The sequence below is a fragment of the Abramis brama genome (genome assembly GCF_963993115.1).
Source record: "Abramis brama genome assembly, chromosome: 17".
NCBI lineage: Eukaryota > Metazoa > Chordata > Actinopteri > Cypriniformes > Leuciscidae > Abramis > Abramis brama.
Genome location: NC_139979.1, coordinates 18,206,080 through 18,224,684, shown reverse-complemented (window position 1 = coordinate 18,224,684; position 18,605 = coordinate 18,206,080). Strand labels below are relative to the sequence as shown.

The 18,605-nt window shown below is 37.6% G+C and overlaps 1 protein-coding gene across 2 annotated transcripts in view; it reads right to left on the bottom strand.

Moving 5' to 3' along the window:
• Positions 1–18,422, bottom strand: part of LOC311067365 (cingulin-like) — a 36,684-nt gene extending 18,262 nt beyond the window's left edge. The window contains exons 1-10 of one of the 2 annotated variants that reach the window (XM_084089178.1): positions 18,214–18,402; positions 7,705–7,971; positions 5,666–6,323; positions 5,208–5,308; positions 5,058–5,127; positions 1,686–1,798; positions 1,454–1,586; positions 1,013–1,225; positions 700–848; positions 561–584 (exon numbers count right to left, since the gene is read on the bottom strand). In XM_084089178.1, the coding sequence (XP_083945304.1) occupies positions 561–584; positions 700–848; positions 1,013–1,225; positions 1,454–1,586; positions 1,686–1,798; positions 5,058–5,127; positions 5,208–5,308; positions 5,666–6,323; positions 7,705–7,970 (1,727 nt within the window). In that variant the 5' untranslated portion in view covers position 7,971; positions 18,214–18,402. Of the gene's footprint in view, positions 1–560; positions 585–699; positions 849–1,012; positions 1,226–1,453; positions 1,587–1,685; positions 1,799–5,057; positions 5,128–5,207; positions 5,309–5,665; positions 6,324–7,704; positions 7,972–18,213 lie in introns of both variants that reach the window. The other variant, XM_084089179.1, reaches the window with a different exon arrangement.
• Between the last annotated feature and the right edge of the window lie 183 nt (positions 18,423–18,605).

Below are 18,605 nucleotides of genomic sequence, written 5' to 3'. Positions count from 1 at the left end.
GATTAGCCATGTATTTTCTGAATAAAAAATAAAATGTGGTGATGTAGTTACACGTTACTACATGTACTTACTATAGTAATAACAGTAAATTATGCATAATTACAAGTAACTAACCCTAAACCTAACCCTAACTCTATAGTAAGTACATGTAGTTAATGTAGTTAATTACTCAGTACTTATTTGAGTAAGTACAATGTAACTACATCACCTTAAAATAAAGTGTAAACAAAAAAATTAATAAGCAGAAGGATTTCCAAATGATTCAGTATTTGTGATGATGAACACGGTGATGTAACAGGGTAATCAAATTATAAAATCGTAATTTGTTTAAAAGTTAGTTCCTCTGAATTTAGTAAGGATTTAATGTTTTAGAATTGTGATTTGGTACACTTAAATATCACACAAAAGCATTTATTAAATGCATTATTAAATCATTTGTTTAAAATTATGGTTGCGGGATCTTAGACTCTACAAAGCAGACTTATAAATACTAATAGTTTCAATCACATCTCTACAAACAAATCTAGATTTTTGTCTCAGCTACTCTGAGTGCATCTCACTCTTTAGGTTGAACCAGTTGTCCACTGCACCGACAAAAAGCGTACAATGAAAAAAGAGAGACATAAACATATTAACAAAAGAATAATGTAAAACTAATTAAATTATGCCAAAAAACTAACCAGTGTAAGTGTGACTCACTCTTGTTTGGTATTACGTAGCTCTTCTCTACTGGACTGGAACTGCTCTCTCCAATGGTTTCCCTCATCTCTGCTCTCTTCCAATTGCTGCTGAAGAGACCTTACCGTAGAGTTCACACGGTGACGCTCAGCTTCAATTGTTGCCTGAGACTAAGGCACAGGGATATTGTTGTACATATGTGCACCATGATTCCTACACAAAGTGCTTCAAGTTTTGACATTGCTCCTTGTATTTTATATTATAGGTGTTCACCAGGGTTCTGTCTTAAGAGCCTCTAATTTCCTGTACATTTCGCAGACCCTTGGATGTGTACCTGTGAAACCTGCTCCATGCTTGCTCGTAGTCGCTCCATGTCTTGGCTGTACTGCTCTCTGAGAGCTTCTATCTCCTTGTCATGAGAGGAGACCTCATCTTTCAGTGCCCCCTTTAGAGCAGTTAGCTCCCTCTCTCTCTGCCTCAGAATGTCCTCCTGCTTCTGACGCAGCGCTGCAGCTTCAGCCAAATCAGCTCTCACTGCCATCAACTCCTGTACACACAAATCATAACTTTTTTTAATAACCTCAATACTATCATAGTGACATAATTTTACTGCTAGCAGCCAAATGTGTACATTATGTGTATATGAAACATTTATAAGCGTTTTCACAGGTTTCAAAAAGATAAACACTTTTCACCTGTCACTGTCCCCAACAGCAAAAAAGTTGACCATTTAAGTCTTAGTCTGGGGTGTATGTGCATTTGTGCATGTGATTACCATATGCATAGTGTCAGCTTGAGCCTTGTTGTCTGTCTCTCTTCTCAGCTCCTCCTGTACTCCTGCCAGCTGATCCTCCAGCTCTCTAACATGAGACTCTGCATTCTCTCTGTCCATTCGCAACTGAGTTAGCCTGAGAGAGAGATAAGCACATAAATACAACATAACTATACCTTATGTTGCACTGAACATAAACTGCAGACGTGGGAATGTCCATGTTGGTTTATCTTACTCTGAATGCGTTTGGTGCAGCTCTGTTTTCTTTCTTCCCAGCTGTTCCTGCAGCTGTACGTTTTCATCCAGACATTTCTCAAGCTCCTCCTTTAAGTCATCATGTCCGCTCACCTGAAATTCAAGGGACAATGGTTATACTGTATGGTTGTGCTCATGGTTGTGCTCATAAGTTTACATATACATTTTCTAATATGTTTACTTTTCCCCTTTTGAAAACTTAAAGATGTTCAAGAATAAGTGTTAAGAAATGTTTATAAGTGTGTATAAGTGTATAAGAATAAGAAATATATTTAAAAATAAAATGAGATCATAATTATTTTGTTGCATTTATGTTTCACATTTGATCCTGTGTTGCTTCAAGCATCATGCCTGTTTCACACATACTCCATTTGCAGTGTGTGTTGCAGTACATATGCGGTGCAGGAGCAGCACGCGCTCATGTGCTTTCATATATGCTGCGTTTGCAGTGCGCAACTGATCCGCTGTATACCACAAACACAACATTTATTTATTATTTTTATTTCAAATCCAAAAGTTGTTACTACATTTTCTGACAGAATTTCAATTCTCTTTGTACTTATTACAGTTATACAGTCTTTCATAGACTTATTCACGTTTAAACACACTAAATTTAAATGTATTATTCAATGCATTCCTTCTATATAGATTTATATATTAATTTGCAAAACAAAAACAGCCAACTCTCATGCCTCTCTTTAGCATTAAAATCTTTATATAAAAAGTACCACGGGACGTACAGAACTTTGTTTTTCCACTTCAACGAGTGTCATCCATTGTGCAGATTTCTTGTTCTGTGTAGTTCTCGGATCACCATCACGTGATTATCACTTTCTGCGGAGATGCAAGGCTCTTGCCCACACATAATAGCTATAACAAACTGTGCAGTGTATTTCATAATTATTTTTATTTTTATTTTATTTTATTTTTTGCTTTTCTTTGCTTTACCCGGGGCTTAAAGTGAAAAGATGACTGTGAAAAATAGTAGTATAATTTAATGAAATGCATTTATGGTGAGATTACTTCATTTTTATGTCAATCTGTGTTCATTTTGACCACGAACCATGCGCTGTCACTTTAATTAAGCGTGTGCAGCACAGAAAAAAATATACTTGGTGTGGAAAGGATCGCTGCACTGCTGTATACGTACCGCACCTGGAACACATTGACGGACCGCATCAGCATGCGGTGTGAAAGCTCTGACCTGACAACATGGGTGCGTAAAAAAATACGCACCGCATGCGCACTTCAAATGGAGTATGTGTGAAACAAGCGTCAATGGCTGCTGCTTGCAGTCTTATCAATGTTTATGACACCCAATATGATCTGAGCCACTGTGGGGAAAAAAATCAAATGTGCAAAGCTTGCAGGACCTGGAACATAACATGACAAAACATATAATTCAGAATGTAATAAATAATATAATTAATCTTTTCACATAAATTTATGAGCAGATCTGTATACAAAGATATCTAGACTGTCTATATCTACTAAGATCTCTGACAGGGCAGGAAAATTCCTCAACAGTGCATGATGATGGTAAACTGACATCAAGTGTTTCCATTGTTTTGCCCACTCCATGCATAGTCTGTCAGTGGCTAACAGGACTAACCAGGACAGTCATGTGCGTCAAAACGTGCATGTTTTTCATGTAAACAAGGCATTACCAGATTAGCCTAAAACACTATAATTCAAGTCCACCACTATGATAGTATCTAGACGACAAAGTAGTCATTAGTGGTTTGCTACCCCTGTTGAGACATAATAGACATAATCCTGTGTAAAGTTCACTATTCTAAGTAATTGCTCACAAAACAAAACAGTCATTTGCTTTTAAGAAATCATTACTTCAAAAGTGAAGCGTTTATGAGATTTCTACATTACAAAATGCTCCCAAAAGCTCAGCATTTAAGACAAAGACTATTATGAATAATAGTGTATATATACATATGATGTTTTATCACACAAGTCACAGGCTTTTAGGCCATTGTTTCACTGAATTACTAGCACTATTTTGTTTTAACATAAAATAGGAAAATATCTTTGTCAACATTCAGCACATTATGCAAGTTTAGAAGTTGTGTAACTTCCAGGTATTTTTCGATTTGCTGTGCCACTTTTAAAATTCTTATAATTATCTTGAGCTCAGTTGCTCGGAAACTTGTCCATGATGTTAACTTGTTCCTGGCAGCAAAACCCAGACACATCCATCAGGCATCTAGGTTCTCTCTCTATGTCAGGTAATTATTCTGAGGCTAAATGGTCTACTGTTTGCCTCAGAGAGTAACTCTCGTGCCTTGCATTTCAAACATAAACTTAGGGTTTACTGAAATGTTCAAATATAAGATTGACAGGGATATTGAATTGCAGTCTTTTTAAGTGATTATTTATAATTTCTGATGGTATATTATTGGGATTTATACATTTATATTAGATTAGACTGTCAGACTTTTGTGTCCATTAGTAGAAAATTGTGTTTGTGTGTGTAGCTGATGGCAGAGCAAAACATTTCTCACTCCTCTTACTCTAAAATGGGCTCAGCTGTTGTAAGTGAGGTGGGATCTGCTGCCAATTCATTACAGTTTAGCAAAAGATGCCAACACCTAAAAAGCCATCAAATGTAATGCCCATTTTAGCAATGCCTGTCTGAGTACCGAACACAGTGCCAACTGAGCCTACCTCCACAGCCAGACTTTGTGTTTTATCACTAGAGTAAATCACCTCTCATTGCTGACACTTGTTTATGATAGCTTTTTAAAAATGGCAGATTTATTCACAGCTGGGTTTAGTCAAAGTCAATTGACTCAATGGTTATCTTGGTTACACCCTGGGCAGCTATTTTTTAAGTAGATAATACAAGTGTATTTTTTATGTACTTGAATTGAGAATGGCGGCAATATACAAAACTGTCTGTCAAGATTATGTCTCAATAACAGCTCAAATTGCACTAAAAGTATGCATTAAAAAAAAGCTGAAAGGCAAGACTTTATTTTAACTGAAAGGCAAGACTTTTGCACAAATTACACATATACAGTCTCTGGTTTAATACACTTGAACTGCCTTTCACGATACAAGTAATTTAATATCCTATACAGAACATTGTCTTTTTTGTTTGTTTTATCATGAATTGTACTTCAGTTCACCTGAAATAGTTTTGGGAGCAGTGGTTAAGCTTTGAGCTGAACTGGTTGTGTCATACTGGTGGTGGAAGCAACCCTAAATAGAAGTCATTCATTAGCTTTAAATGTAGGGTATGTGATCAGGTGTTGACATGTATTATGTTCAAAACTCAGAGTGTAGCAATGTTACAAATAGCAATGTTTAAAATTTGATTAACTAAGATACACTGTACCTTCAGGCCTTGAATCTTATTACAGATAACTCGAACTCTGCGCTTAATGGAAGCGTCTCCCTCTGTACTCCTGAGGAATTAGGAGAAACAAAATGTTACTAATGACATTCAGTCTGTATATATTGTTTGTAAATCAGAACAATGGTTTACCCCTGACGTAGAACATCGTAGATTATTTGCTGTATCTGATCTTCGGTTGAGAACTCTGACCCTGAACTTTGACCCTGGTCCATCAACAGGTCAGGGGTTACCTAAATGGAGATAACAGTCTATTAAACATCAAACACAACCCACACAAATAAGTGCAAAACAACTAAGTAACATTTCCTAAACGGTCTAAAGAGTGGGTTACAATTGATACATCTTTGAGTAGTAACACTTTCTCTGCTGAAACTAACAAGCTACATTAAGCTAAATGACATTCAATGCCAGAGAGAACAGAGTATCAGGTTGATGAATTGCTTTACTGTAACCTATTCAAATTACACCGTTACAAAACACTGACAGCCTTTTAAGGAATCTGAGGAGCACTTCCAAATGCAAAAGGCTGCTCCAAAGTCTAGATCAAAGATTTTAATAAGCCTCAATATATTTCACCCATCATTTACATGTGCATCAACTGGAGCAGATGAAGAGACAGCCATGACCTTGGCGACAGAACCTGAACCACGTCCCAGGCTGCTGTAGGCAGAAGCAGGTGAGGAAGACCGAGGTGAAGAGTATGTGTTTGGAACGAGAGATGAAACAGGTAATGGTGAGGTTGAGGTGGGTCTGTTGTCTGCATTTAGGATGGGATAGCGCCCCCTGGTGGTGGTCCCAGTGTTATCCGCCTGTGCAGCAGAGCCCCCGTCGAACCTGTCGACGACTCTGTGGGCAGGAGTCTGACGATTGGAGCTGTGAGCTGACTGGCTGAGAGCTTGCTGGTTGTGTGGAGACATTTCAATTGATTCGGATGAGGTGTAATGACTGCCTCCAACTCTCCCGCTTCCCAAAGTGCCATTCAGCCCTGTCTGGTAGGAGCCGCCCCACTGATTTCTCTCCATCCTGTCTATGGGCCGCTCCCTCTCTGGTCCCATACCAACACCTCCATCCAGGTTGCCGTAGCTACCAGAGCGTCCATCACCAAGCGGCCGTCGGAGTTGATCTGTAAACTCTTCGCTGCCGTTTTCTCTCTCCAACAGGGAGCCGTGAGACTGAGCCCGGCGCAGTTGGGTATTCTCTCCAGACGAGAAATATGGCCCCTGGATTACCCCATCCTCTCTCCTCCTAACACACAGACACAATCAGCAAAATACAAAGATACAGATTTAAAATTTGTTTAAAAATATAAGCACTGCCATTATAAGTGCTGCCCTTTCTGTTGTGTATGTGAAACAATAAACAGCAAACGCGCCAAAAGCGGAAAGAAACAGCGATCCAATGAGAAGCGTTCAAGTTCAGCAGAGTTTTCTGATAAAAAACACAAATGTCTTGGCAATTTAAACTAGCTTAAAGCCAGATGAAACAATGCTGACATTCTCAACAACACTGACGTGGAAAACAGGAGAAACATTGTGCCACAACAGTAGTTAGAAGGCTTTTCAACCCACAAATCACCAACATTTATCTTCGATTTACTGTAGTAACACTAACTGTAACCATGGTGTTGTTGCAGAAATGTGAGATATTCATATTCATATTGAATTGTATTATATTATTAATGTAGACATGAAATAAATGAGTAATGTAATTTAAATACATTATTTTTTGTTATAAAGCTATAACAGTTTTTGTGCATTTGTTTTAAATACTAAATGTGTTTCAGCTACTGTTTCAAAAAAATATATGCTATGGAATATATATTTATCAGCTATACTATGGAAGACCTATGGTTAATTAAAAAAAAAAGAGGAGTCCTAACTCAGTTAGCATTTTTTTTAATGAAGTTGTAACTCGTGTTAATTTTCTATAGATACTGTTCTGTCAACTCAAGTCACTGCCAAAAGTGCATTTCCAAGAGACAAAACATGTAATTATTAATACTCCAGTCCCAGTGCTACCAAATTAGGTGCTGGTGCCATCATCTGTAAAACTTGGTGGCACCGGTGTCTGGGGTACTGAAAGATAATATCAACTACAGTATGTACAATGTCTTATGCATTTGTATTATGCCAAGACAACTTTTAATTAACTCCTCAGTTAACTGCTTAGGGGTAATATATTTATAAAAATGTAAACTGTATTATAACACAGCTCTATATAAAGTTGTATATACTATGTATAATATACAGGACATTCACATAAAGCAACATAAATCTATATAGCAAAATTGCCTGATTATTTATTTCATCGCAAAACATAACTACCCTATTTTATTGCCCAACTCTTTATATAAAGTTGGATATATAAGCATGTCCAACTTTATCTGCATACACACAGTATTCTCTCATAGGGAATCTCTCATGCTTGTATCATCCCAAAATGTTAACTATATTATCAGTCATTTTATCAAGAAAATTACTTAAAAAGCATTTTAATTTATTAAAAATACACGTATATAGGTAACAAATATTTTAACAATTACACGCAGTCATTTAGATCAGAGGGTTTTAAGATATAATGAAATCAATAAATGTTGCATTTAGTAAAAAAATAATTTGGAGCATACCTAGGCAGGCTGCTGTAGGCAGGTGGTTGGGTTCTCAGCTGTACTCCATATGAATCACCTTTTTCTCCGTCTTTTAGTACAACGTAGGGCTGCCCACCGATGCCCTGCACCCTCACTGCTACTCCATAGCGAGACGGCTGTTTTTTGGGTCCCTCTTTTCGAGGCTGCCCACTCACCCCTCCTCCGGTATCTTGCAGGTCATTTATAAAGCGAATCTGTACGCCATAGTCCACGGGGGTCTTCCTACCTGAGACAGGAGCGGACATCCTAGAGGTGAGACGAAAAGAATATTAAGAAAATGTACAGTCAAAGTACAGTATATCACACAATGCACAATGTCAAAGTGTGCTTGTCCGGTGACCTCAAAAATCAAATACTCTCTTCCAGAACTATTTTCCCCCTCTCATTTTCTGCAAATACATTTAAAAAAAAATCTTCAATAAAAATGTTCTTCTAACCCATAACCAGCTCTGTCTGAATCACAACAGTACAACAAAATAAAAAAATATTCATTTTTCCATCACAACCCTGCATGTTCTTTCTCCAATACCATCCCTGACAGAAGCAATAAGATGTCCCTCAGATTATACTCCACTGCACAACCTGATGTGAAGTCACTTTCCCCTTTACAGACAGTCCTCTCCTCATTCCTAAAAAAGCACTTCACTTCAACAAGGATACCATGGTGAATTCCCTTTTCTTATTGGTGGATCTTAGTTCAGGATTGGGGGCAGTGTCCTACTTTACTCATTTCATAATATGTGATCTTAACATTTTTTTTTCTAGCATTTAGGCTAGTTCTGAATGCAGAATGTTGTTTATATACAAATGTCTTTACTAAACTAAAATGCTTTTAAAATATTATCAATATTTTAATATAATTTGTGAATCTGCATTTTATTTAGACTTGTTGGTGAAAAGTGTGCGTTATACTCTATAATGAAGCCAAGTGGTTGGAGGGGGCTGAACAGGAACAGCCTTTTTGTTATATAATGTACACTTAAGAATCCTTCACACAATAAAACCAGGAACATGCATTAATAATAAAGTAAATGGGGTCGATATCACATTGACTTCAGCAACCTTGTAGACAATGATGGTCTGTCTTGAAATGTTTCTAGCCTGTGTTACTCTCTAAAGGAAAATTTAAATGGGATTTTTACTACCAGAACCCTACTGTTGTGCTCTATTGAGATACAGACAGACACAGAAATGCAGACAGTCCAGTGAGGTTGGATTGAATTACACTCTACTCAATGCTGCCCGTTACCTCTGACTCCTGGCACAGAAAACCCAATGGCCTTCATTATTCATTAACCTGAACACACACACGTTTGTTTTTCTTGATGTAGATGTTCCATTGGCTTTCTATCCTAAATCACACACCCTTTTTTGGGGATTTTTATGTTACTACTTCTCATCAAAACCAAAGCTTCAGTACTCACTACTCATGATGTAATGGAGAAGAAAACTGAAGGTGTGGCTGGTGTGATGGAATGATATCTCAATAAGGAACATTAAAGCATGAAGGGTGCGACGGGGAACAAAGTGCATTCCCAGACAGTGGTACATCTTTACCATTTCTCTTTGTCTTTTTCTTTTACTCTCACACTCGTCATTTTGTTCAGTAACAAACTACATCATTGCGATAAACTAAACAGACTGCAAACTACAAACACATTCAGTCTGATCAGTGCTTCTCCGCGCGTGTGTGTGTGTGTGTGTGTGTGTGTGTGTGTGCGTGTGAGTGTGTGTGTGTGATAAAGAATCCAGTGTAATAAACTGCATGATAAACCAGAATCAGGGATGTCCGCTCCTATGACTGGATCATGGGAACAGCACTTTATTCAGCAAATCAGATTTACAATTAACCTACAGATTTTCCTTTTATTGAACTAACCAAAGGTACAGTTAAAACTAACTAACAGTCAGCCTGAGATGAGTAAGAAAGTGTTAAGAAATACATTTACTGTGTGACAAAAAGGAGCCTTCATGACTACTATTACAATGTGAATACAATGAATGGGCTCATTATGCGTTTTGTCTTCAGAAAGCTTTTTGAGACGGCTGCCGTGTCCATGTCAGTGACTGAAAGCAGACACAAGAGAGCCAAGCTCAATATGGGAGACTCTTGTGATGACGGATAAACAGGTGGAGGGTTACACAGGTGTAGTGAGAAAGTGGCAGCAGCACTGATCATTTTTCATGATTCATTCATCATCTAAGTTTATTGTGGTTGAGGTAAAATGTATGTACTTTTACAGTGACAATAATTAAATTCCAGCTCTCACACTTGGATAGGTGAAGTTTCAGCCCCAGACAACAGACTTTGAACGCCATAAAATAACTATAAAGAAGGCCAGGCTTCTTTAAAGATAGCAGGGGGGAGATTGTTGTGAATATGATGAACATTTTTCATGAGGATCTAAACGAATTCTGAAAACAATTTGTGTGGCAGTCAAATGTTCTCATTATATCTTATTGTATTTTTCACCATATTATAAATATATTGTGTTATGAGCCTAACAGTAATGCTGGCACTTTTATCAAAGTCTCTTTAAGGCAAGCCAGTTCATTCTGCGGTCATATTAGCAAACTATTCACGCTCCAATATACACAAATACTGTACACAAACACTATACACAAAAGCCCTATTCGGAAGGTAATTGTTTCTCATGGGGTTGCAAGGTATTTTTTTTAAAAAACATTTACGGGGCTAGCCGGTGATTAATTGCCGTCCGAATCCAGAATATCAGTGTTTTTCTCCAACCACCCGCGTATAAAAGCCCTGGCCGAATAACCTACTGTTTTTTGATAAACACCAAGGTCATGTGGTGATTTAATTGCCGTCCGGATCCACATCCGAGTTTACAAGAAGAGATCAATTCAAAATTCACTGTTTAAATTTTGTCCCCTGCCGAGCACCGTATGATAACGATTGCACGTCGCTGTAATTTGGATGCATTTTAAAGATGAAGCCTTAGCCTACGCTTTTATTACTGAAAGGCTGGAAAGTATTTACAAGAACAATATTTTATCATCAGAAAAGCACGTAAACATTTGAAATGGCAGCAACTATAGTCCTAAACATTAAAAATATAAACCAAGCAGCTTTACGTTTACCTCATGTAAATAAGCGGCTGTATTAACTTATTTCCAGTTCCACTAATTTCCACTTTTTTAAAATGACATCCATCATTTTGAGATAAAACACAAGACCGAAAACTATTTTAACTATAGCGCGTCTATCTTCCTGTAGGCCTATATTTTGAATTAGCTTTTATTTTTATGTTTTATGTTTTTATTTTTTATTTTAGCAATTCTGTTACATGATTTTCTCATTTTTAATATTTATTATTTCAATATTTCCTAATATTTTAATATTTAGCTTTTATTTTAATTGCAGTTTTAGTAATTTTAGTATGTCCAACAAACTTATTTTATTTCAGTTAGTTGCCCATGCAGCATTTCAATTTTTCAGTTTGCCTTTGTCATTGAATATTATTATTTTATTGTTTTTTATTTCAGCTTCGTTCCAATTAGCCTAACACAAACTATTTTTAATAGTTTTAGTTAAGATTAACAAAACCGATTGAACTCTGCTCAATCACTTTTGAATATCCACATGATGACGGACAGAATATTTATTCTGTTACGGCAGTGATCTGGTCATTGGTCAAACATAGTGCCAAAATTCGGTCACAGTCTAAAACTATCCATTTCCTCTGTGTCAGTGTGTCAGTGGCCAGGCAGACAGAGGCACCGTTTAGCCTCTCAGCACTGCATTATCTGATAGGCTGAATGGAGGGAGCCCGTGAGTGCGACAGAGGGGGAGTATGAGGACCCTCTTCCCATTATTACAGTGAAGTGGGGCAGAAAACAAGGGCAGCTATGCTGAGAACACTGGCTTCTCTATCACACTCGCTCTCTCCTGCTCTCACACACTAATCCATGGTTTTTCCTGCATAGAGAATTATGAGGCGGCCGCCTCCGTCAAATTTCGTGCCGCCTCCGGCTCTCGACAAAACTCGGACAGACAGTCACATGGTCAGATACACTTTTTCCACCGTGACGACGGTTCTGTTGCGGTTTGTGTCCATTCTCAAACTGTATAGTGCTGCGCGGATCGCGGATAATCCGTGGGTCGGGCGGGCCAAGTAATAAAAACATTCCATTCCAATTAATCGAGGGTGGATGACAGATAAATCATTATACTGAGTTGAGTTTAATAAAGAAACGGAACTCTCATCACGGTAAAACGCAATGAACGTGCGTCACTCTTTTACTTTCGTTTTCAACAACGTAATTCTCTTCAGGGAAAACCAATCAAGGAAAACATATCAGGACCCGACAATTTTTTGTTTGTTTGTTTTTTGAAGGGAAAAGTGAGAGATAATTGTAACCCATCCGGACAAATGCCCTGATTAAAATAATTTTTAATATAAAAATAAAAAATAACTAGGGAATCACCGAATACGTGAGGATTATGTAAGGGTTAATGCCCGACGAGGTGTCCATTATCAGGTTTTAATGGACGACGGCGAGGCGTGAACCGTCCGACGCGCAGCGGAGTCCATTGCCTCCGCCGAAGTCCATTAAAACCTGATAATGGACACCTCGAAGGGCATTAACCCGCTTATACCATGGTTACTTACGAAAGAAAGAAATATTTAATCAATTAATAATACTTTAATGTGTTTTAGAGTAAAAATCGTGAGGGTTTTTATTTATTAAGTCGAGCGCACTATTTAATATCTCCCGTATACAGGCGTTGCCAAGCAACGTGGCCACAGCGACCCGACCGCAGCAGTTGATCAGTGAGTTTGAGCCAGCGCAATCATTTAGAACTGTCATCAGGCAAATTGACGGGACGCCTTTCCTAGGTGTCCATTATCACTTTTTAACGGACACCCTGCAGCCAATCAGAATCGAGTATTCACCCAGACCATGGTATAATCTGTTTTATTTAATTTATTGTAAGTGGTGATTGATAGCCTATAGCTGATAATAATATAGTCCTACCTAATGTACTGACGGTAACAAAGTTGCGCTGTTGAGGCTCGCGCAATTATTTATAACATATTATACAATATATAGCCTAGGCTACACACGACCAGAGAGCTGTTTTCCTGAATGCCAATCAAGATTGAAACCGAGACTGATTTCATAACAGTTCAATAAACAAATAGTTAAAATTAAGTCACTTACATTTTAGATGCAATGACTGTTTTTGTTCTGTTTCAGCAGTGAAAATAGTTCCAAACAAAGATCACAGCAGAATCATCGCGCATCTCAGAGCAACTGCACTCAGCCGTGTTCCATTACTGAATGATTCAGCGTTTCGAACGAATCGGTTGAGTCAAAGATTCAATTACCTATTCATAAACTGCCTCATTCTGAATAAATCAGCCGTTTGAACGAATCGTTTGAATGAATGACTCAATGACTCGCTCATTAAGACGGTCGCCTGCTGCCATCTACTGGCGGTTTACTTTCAAAGTATCATTCTTTTCAACATTCCTTATTGTATATTCAAAAATATTTAAAATAATCTCATTTAATACAGTTATAATTTTTCAATGTAAATTATTTAATTTGATTGGTAACAGCCTAGTGTCTTATTATTTTAATTGAATATTGATCAAATTTAAGAATTTGAAATGAAAGATGGAGCATACATTTAATAAAATTATGGAAAAAATGTGTGTTGAATGAGTGTTTTCAAACAGTGATGTAATGAAACATTGACAATTTAAGTTTGAAGGGAGTAAAGCCTCTGTTTAGGTTATTAAGGAAATGTAATTTTGCCAAAAGAAGAACTTTTATTTTAAATAGCCTAAATGTTAATTTTTAATCAGCCTACTTCAGTGTGATATGTAACCATATTATCATGCTTAACACTGAGAATTTGAATAATTGTAATGTGATGATCAGATGCAGATATCTAAATCAAAGAATATGGGCGGTTTGCGGCTGTATTATCTATTTTTAACAGTGGATTCGGGTGACTCAAAGTGCACCAGATTAATGAATTTATCTTTAAAATGTACAAAATTTTCTTCCGGGGGGGCATGCCCCCAGACCCCCCTAGAGGTACCAGGCTCAACCCACTAAAATAATGTGGGTAACACATTAGGCTATATGATGATCTACGAAAAATACAAATTTAATTACCTTATTATTAGAATACATTATTAGGATTTTACCACCTGCGCCTCATTTTGAGCCAGGAAAAACCCTGTAATCCAAATCAGAGATGTCACTATTCCCTTCACAGGCAATAGCCGAGGGCATGCAGGCGTTTACTTACATCCAGAACAAACAGACTGGATTTAACAGTCTAGAAGCAAGTATCTGTGCATTAAGGGCAAAACAATGTAAATCGGCCAACTGCTTTTTCTCTCTTCATAATGAAGCAGACTTAATTATATTTGCTCTATCTATTTCTCTTAATGATGATTTTATGATGACTTCTGCCTGTTTTAAAGGTTTTTAACACTAGATCTAACCCTGACTTAATGTCACTCTTAACCTTGAATTAAGTAATGTTTCAAATTTCTTTTCTGGCACTGTATTTTCGTTTTATATTGCATTTAATTATTTTCACTATTCTATGATTTATGTTTGCTGCAATTCCTCAATTTCCCCCAGAGATTATTAAAGTATATCAGTCCTGACCCTCTCCCATCTCATTCTATCTTCTATCTCATTCCCTCCCATCTTAGAAAATCTGAAAGGAGGTTAACACTCCTTTTAACGAAATTCCAAAGTTGGGAAGACTTCTGAAATGCAGAGCGAAAGGTATACAAATGTGAAACAATGGTGTGCTAGATGGTCACAGCAAGTTGTTTAGCAACCGACAACCAATCATAAACTAAACAATGCTTGCCTTGTTAAATATTCATAGACAGTGTACAGTCGCAAAAACTTTCACGAGCCACATTTAGCTTGCACACATTAGGGAACAAGAGTGATGAAAAGACATTACTTTTATGTTATTTCTGCAAATGGACAAGCAGTTGCGTTCTCATGTGCTGTAGCCAAAGCTCAAACTCAAACAATATATTAAGACAGGGACAAAACAAGCCGCCGTCGGCTGACTTAATTTTTCCGGTGTATTCCGCACCATTGGCTCAAGTTAGACACCGTTGTTGTTTTTTTGGCCGATTCAACATGTATAATCAGCGTTAGGCTGTCGGTGAGAGAGAGAACACTGATTGGCTGTTCAGTTTAGCGAACGAGCAAAGAAGTCATGACGGCACAGACAGAAGACTGTTCTAATTTTACGTCATCTTACCTGAGCATTCTACTGCGTGAATATTAATAACATGAGCAGAGTGGAATAAAGAACATGATCAGCATGATTGATATTCAAAACAGTAAGCAAGCGCTGCTTTGTTTATAGTTTGTAAACATGCATTCTTAGTTTAGCCTTTTTGAATGATGAATACATCTGCTTAAATAGACAGTTATCTCCTTTACACGCAGGCGAAGAGCACAAGATGACCCAAGATTACACTAACCCAGGGTTAAAAATGATCCACTGCACCTCATCTGCCTGTCAATAGAATTCAAGTGCTTGTACACATAGTTCTGTCTCCATTGCTCATTCAAGCAAAAATGTTTCGAAATAACTGATCACTTACACATTCTGTATTGTACCTTTCACGTCTCATTCCACATGCTCTGGGGGACAAAGCAACAACAAACATTCCAATTTAAAAGTCTTAATGAACCACACTTTAAAAAAACTCACACAGACACTCCAGGGACATCTGTCCACAGCTCTGAGTCTGCGACCTCTTGTTCTCCCATTAAATTGAATTCTTGGATCTTAAATTGAATCGAGACTCTCAGATGTGGAACGTCTAATTGAATTAGGAGGGAACTGAGGCAGTAGGACTCAGGAGACATCTGTGGCTGCGCAGTCACTATGGTTTGTATTATCTATGTTGACTATCACAAACCAATGCAAACCAAAGTAAATGCATCTACAATCAGTGCATCCGAGTCATGCGTTACATTTGTCCTCAGACATGTATATATAGCAGCATCAGACATATCAATATGAAATATGACTTCAGTCACCTTTTGTCGGGTCAGACCTCAATTAACGTAGGAGGTAGAAAAAACAAGCATGCTTCGCATTCCCAGAGTCCTTTACACCAACGTCTTTAAGAATACTTCAGGCAGAAACACTTGAGGTGGCGTATATTAAAAATATGACAACCATTCTACTGAGAAACACAGCTTAAAGGCTGAATCTCTGGTCTAGTTTCTATTCATTTGCACAGAAAGGATAAACCAGTCACTGATATTCACTTTGGGGTGATTTACCTTGAGAGAGGTGAGATATAGAGTTCATCTAGATAAGTCTGAATTAAAGAGTCGAGTTGCTATGAGAATGCATCTGAGAAAGTGTAGCCTATCGAAAGCTTTCATCTCATTTTAAAGAGCCTGGTATCCCTCCATTAGTGCTCGACTCCCCTTAGCATTCTTTGTCTCCTGCCAAACTCCCACTAAATCTTTCTTTTCCTTTCTTCCCCCCCCCCTTCCTACACTTCAATCACTATTCTCGTTTCAAAGACAGACAAACAAGAAGTTCTTCTTCTGTCCGTCTATTGGATCTCACAGGCATGACTGACTCCAGTGTTGCCAAACACAAATCATATGACAAGAAACTCACACAATATAAAATGAAATCTTATCTAATACCAGCATGTGCTCATGACTCCAGGTTTTTCAGCTTGGAAAAATAAAAGCAAGTTATGACTCTCAGCTGTGAATCACACTAGAAGATTAGCGTCTCATGTCAGTGATAGAGATGTAATAGTGTTATGTTTGTCCATGGCTCAGCACAATGTAGTCATAGGTCAGTAACCAAGATGACAGTGTGATATGGTGGATGCAGGAACAAAACGTTTGGTTTTATGGTCTAAATATGTGCAAACAGTGATTCAAATGAAAAGCAAGCTTTTAATGTAATGCCAATGATTCCCAACCAGGATACATCCACTGCTGAGTGTACTTTAGCAGGTTGGAAAGGGGTGCTTGCTTAAAGATTTATCTTTGTTAAACCTATAAAAAATATTACTACTTAATTGGATTTCATAATAATAAAATGTGCCGTTGGGTCTTTCTTGAGGTAATTACTCCAGAATTGCAGCCAGAATTATTAAAACTCATGAAAATCAAAAGCTCATGTGTCTCATTGGAGGGAAGCTTCTTGGCGAGTTTTCTCACCCACAGAACTGAATGTTTTTATTTAAAGTCATGATGAAAAATGATAGCAACCGATATTTTCTTCCATATTGTGACATAGTGTGTTAAATTAATTACTGAAAAAGAAAAAGTATGGAAGTTGTCGATTGAACGTAGGCAGATTGGCTGAATGTGAGCTTAAGAATCCAATTATGACGTCAAAAATGTTAAAATAAAATAAAAAATAAGCACAGATGAATTCACAATAAGATCAATAACATCCATTTGGAAAATGAATTTTCATTTGATTTAGACATAAAATCTTATTTTATGCCAACTTTAAAAGTTTAATCATCAGTATAATCATTTTAATAATAATGATGAAGCTAAGTTCTATGTAGGCTATTAGATAAAAAGCAACAAATTTATATTTGAGCCTTATAACAAAACACGCAGTAAATCACTAATGTAAATGACAGAAAATGAGTAGTATGTAAAGAGTTTGTGTCCCACTGCTCATCTGGGCCTACAATTCCTCTGCACTGAGTCACTGGTTTCAAATCTCGAAAAGTCCTGGCGTCTGACTGGATAACATAACATCACGGAACTACCAAAATACTAAGAACTATGAATCAAATATAAACGAGAGCAAAGCTTTAAATAACTAAAAGGTTGGTTGTTCTTTTAAGTCTTTTTGAACAGCACACGTTTGACAGCCTAACGTTGACAGAGTAACCTGATCGCTCACGGTAAGTTTGACTGACTCGTTATTCATTTGAATACAAATTGGGTTATTTCAAACACAAGGCTTTGAGTGTTTAGCGGGCTTTCGTGGGCTGTGGTGAGGTAAACAATCACAACACTGTTAAAACAGGATTGTTTGCCACGTCAATACTTTCTCTCAATGATTTGCTCCCAAAGCGAGAAGCGCAGGTGTTCACCTGGCGATGCACCTGCGCTTGGTGCGAAACTCAATGGGTTATTAAGTCTCTCGAGGCGAAGCGCTCATTTTCAGCGTAAACCAGTTGAAGGAGCTTTTGTAAATACGCGGGCTCGACAATAATCCTTTGGACAGACATTAATCCATCTTCAGATAAGTAAACTTGAGAAGAACACGAAACAGGACAAAAACACAACTAAGCTGAACAGTATGCGAGCGAGACAAGTGTGTCATTCCTAAAGGAGAAAGTTCAGCTCGAGAATTCGTTGGAGCATCTGGCGCCACAAACAAGTTTAGCAAGCATCAATTTCTAGTCACGGGCTAACAGGTTTAGCGGTGATAGCGAACAAAAATAACATTTAACCTACCTGATATTACGGCAAAGTGTATCTTTTACTCTGCCTAATGTTCCTCTGTTACTTCCTGCTGTTCTTCTTCATGAGAACTGATAGTGTAACAGTAAAGGACGTTTCTTTGAATGTGACAGCTCTAACTAATAATCCCCAGGGAAAACATTGGCTAAAGACAACCTGTTACCTTTCAGACCGATACTACTTGCCTCGCCCACTTTGCGAGTGAGGAATAATCTCATTGGCTGATAATGGCGTCGTGGGTGGAACGCGTGAAACCATTTCGGTTTCGATTATTGGTTAGGTTGTATGTCAATCACAATAAAATCTGGAACATGTTTGTCTGTGGAGCCGTGAAAAAAAAATTCGGGTTATGATTTAGAGACATAATGAAAGTTCAGTTTTGTCAC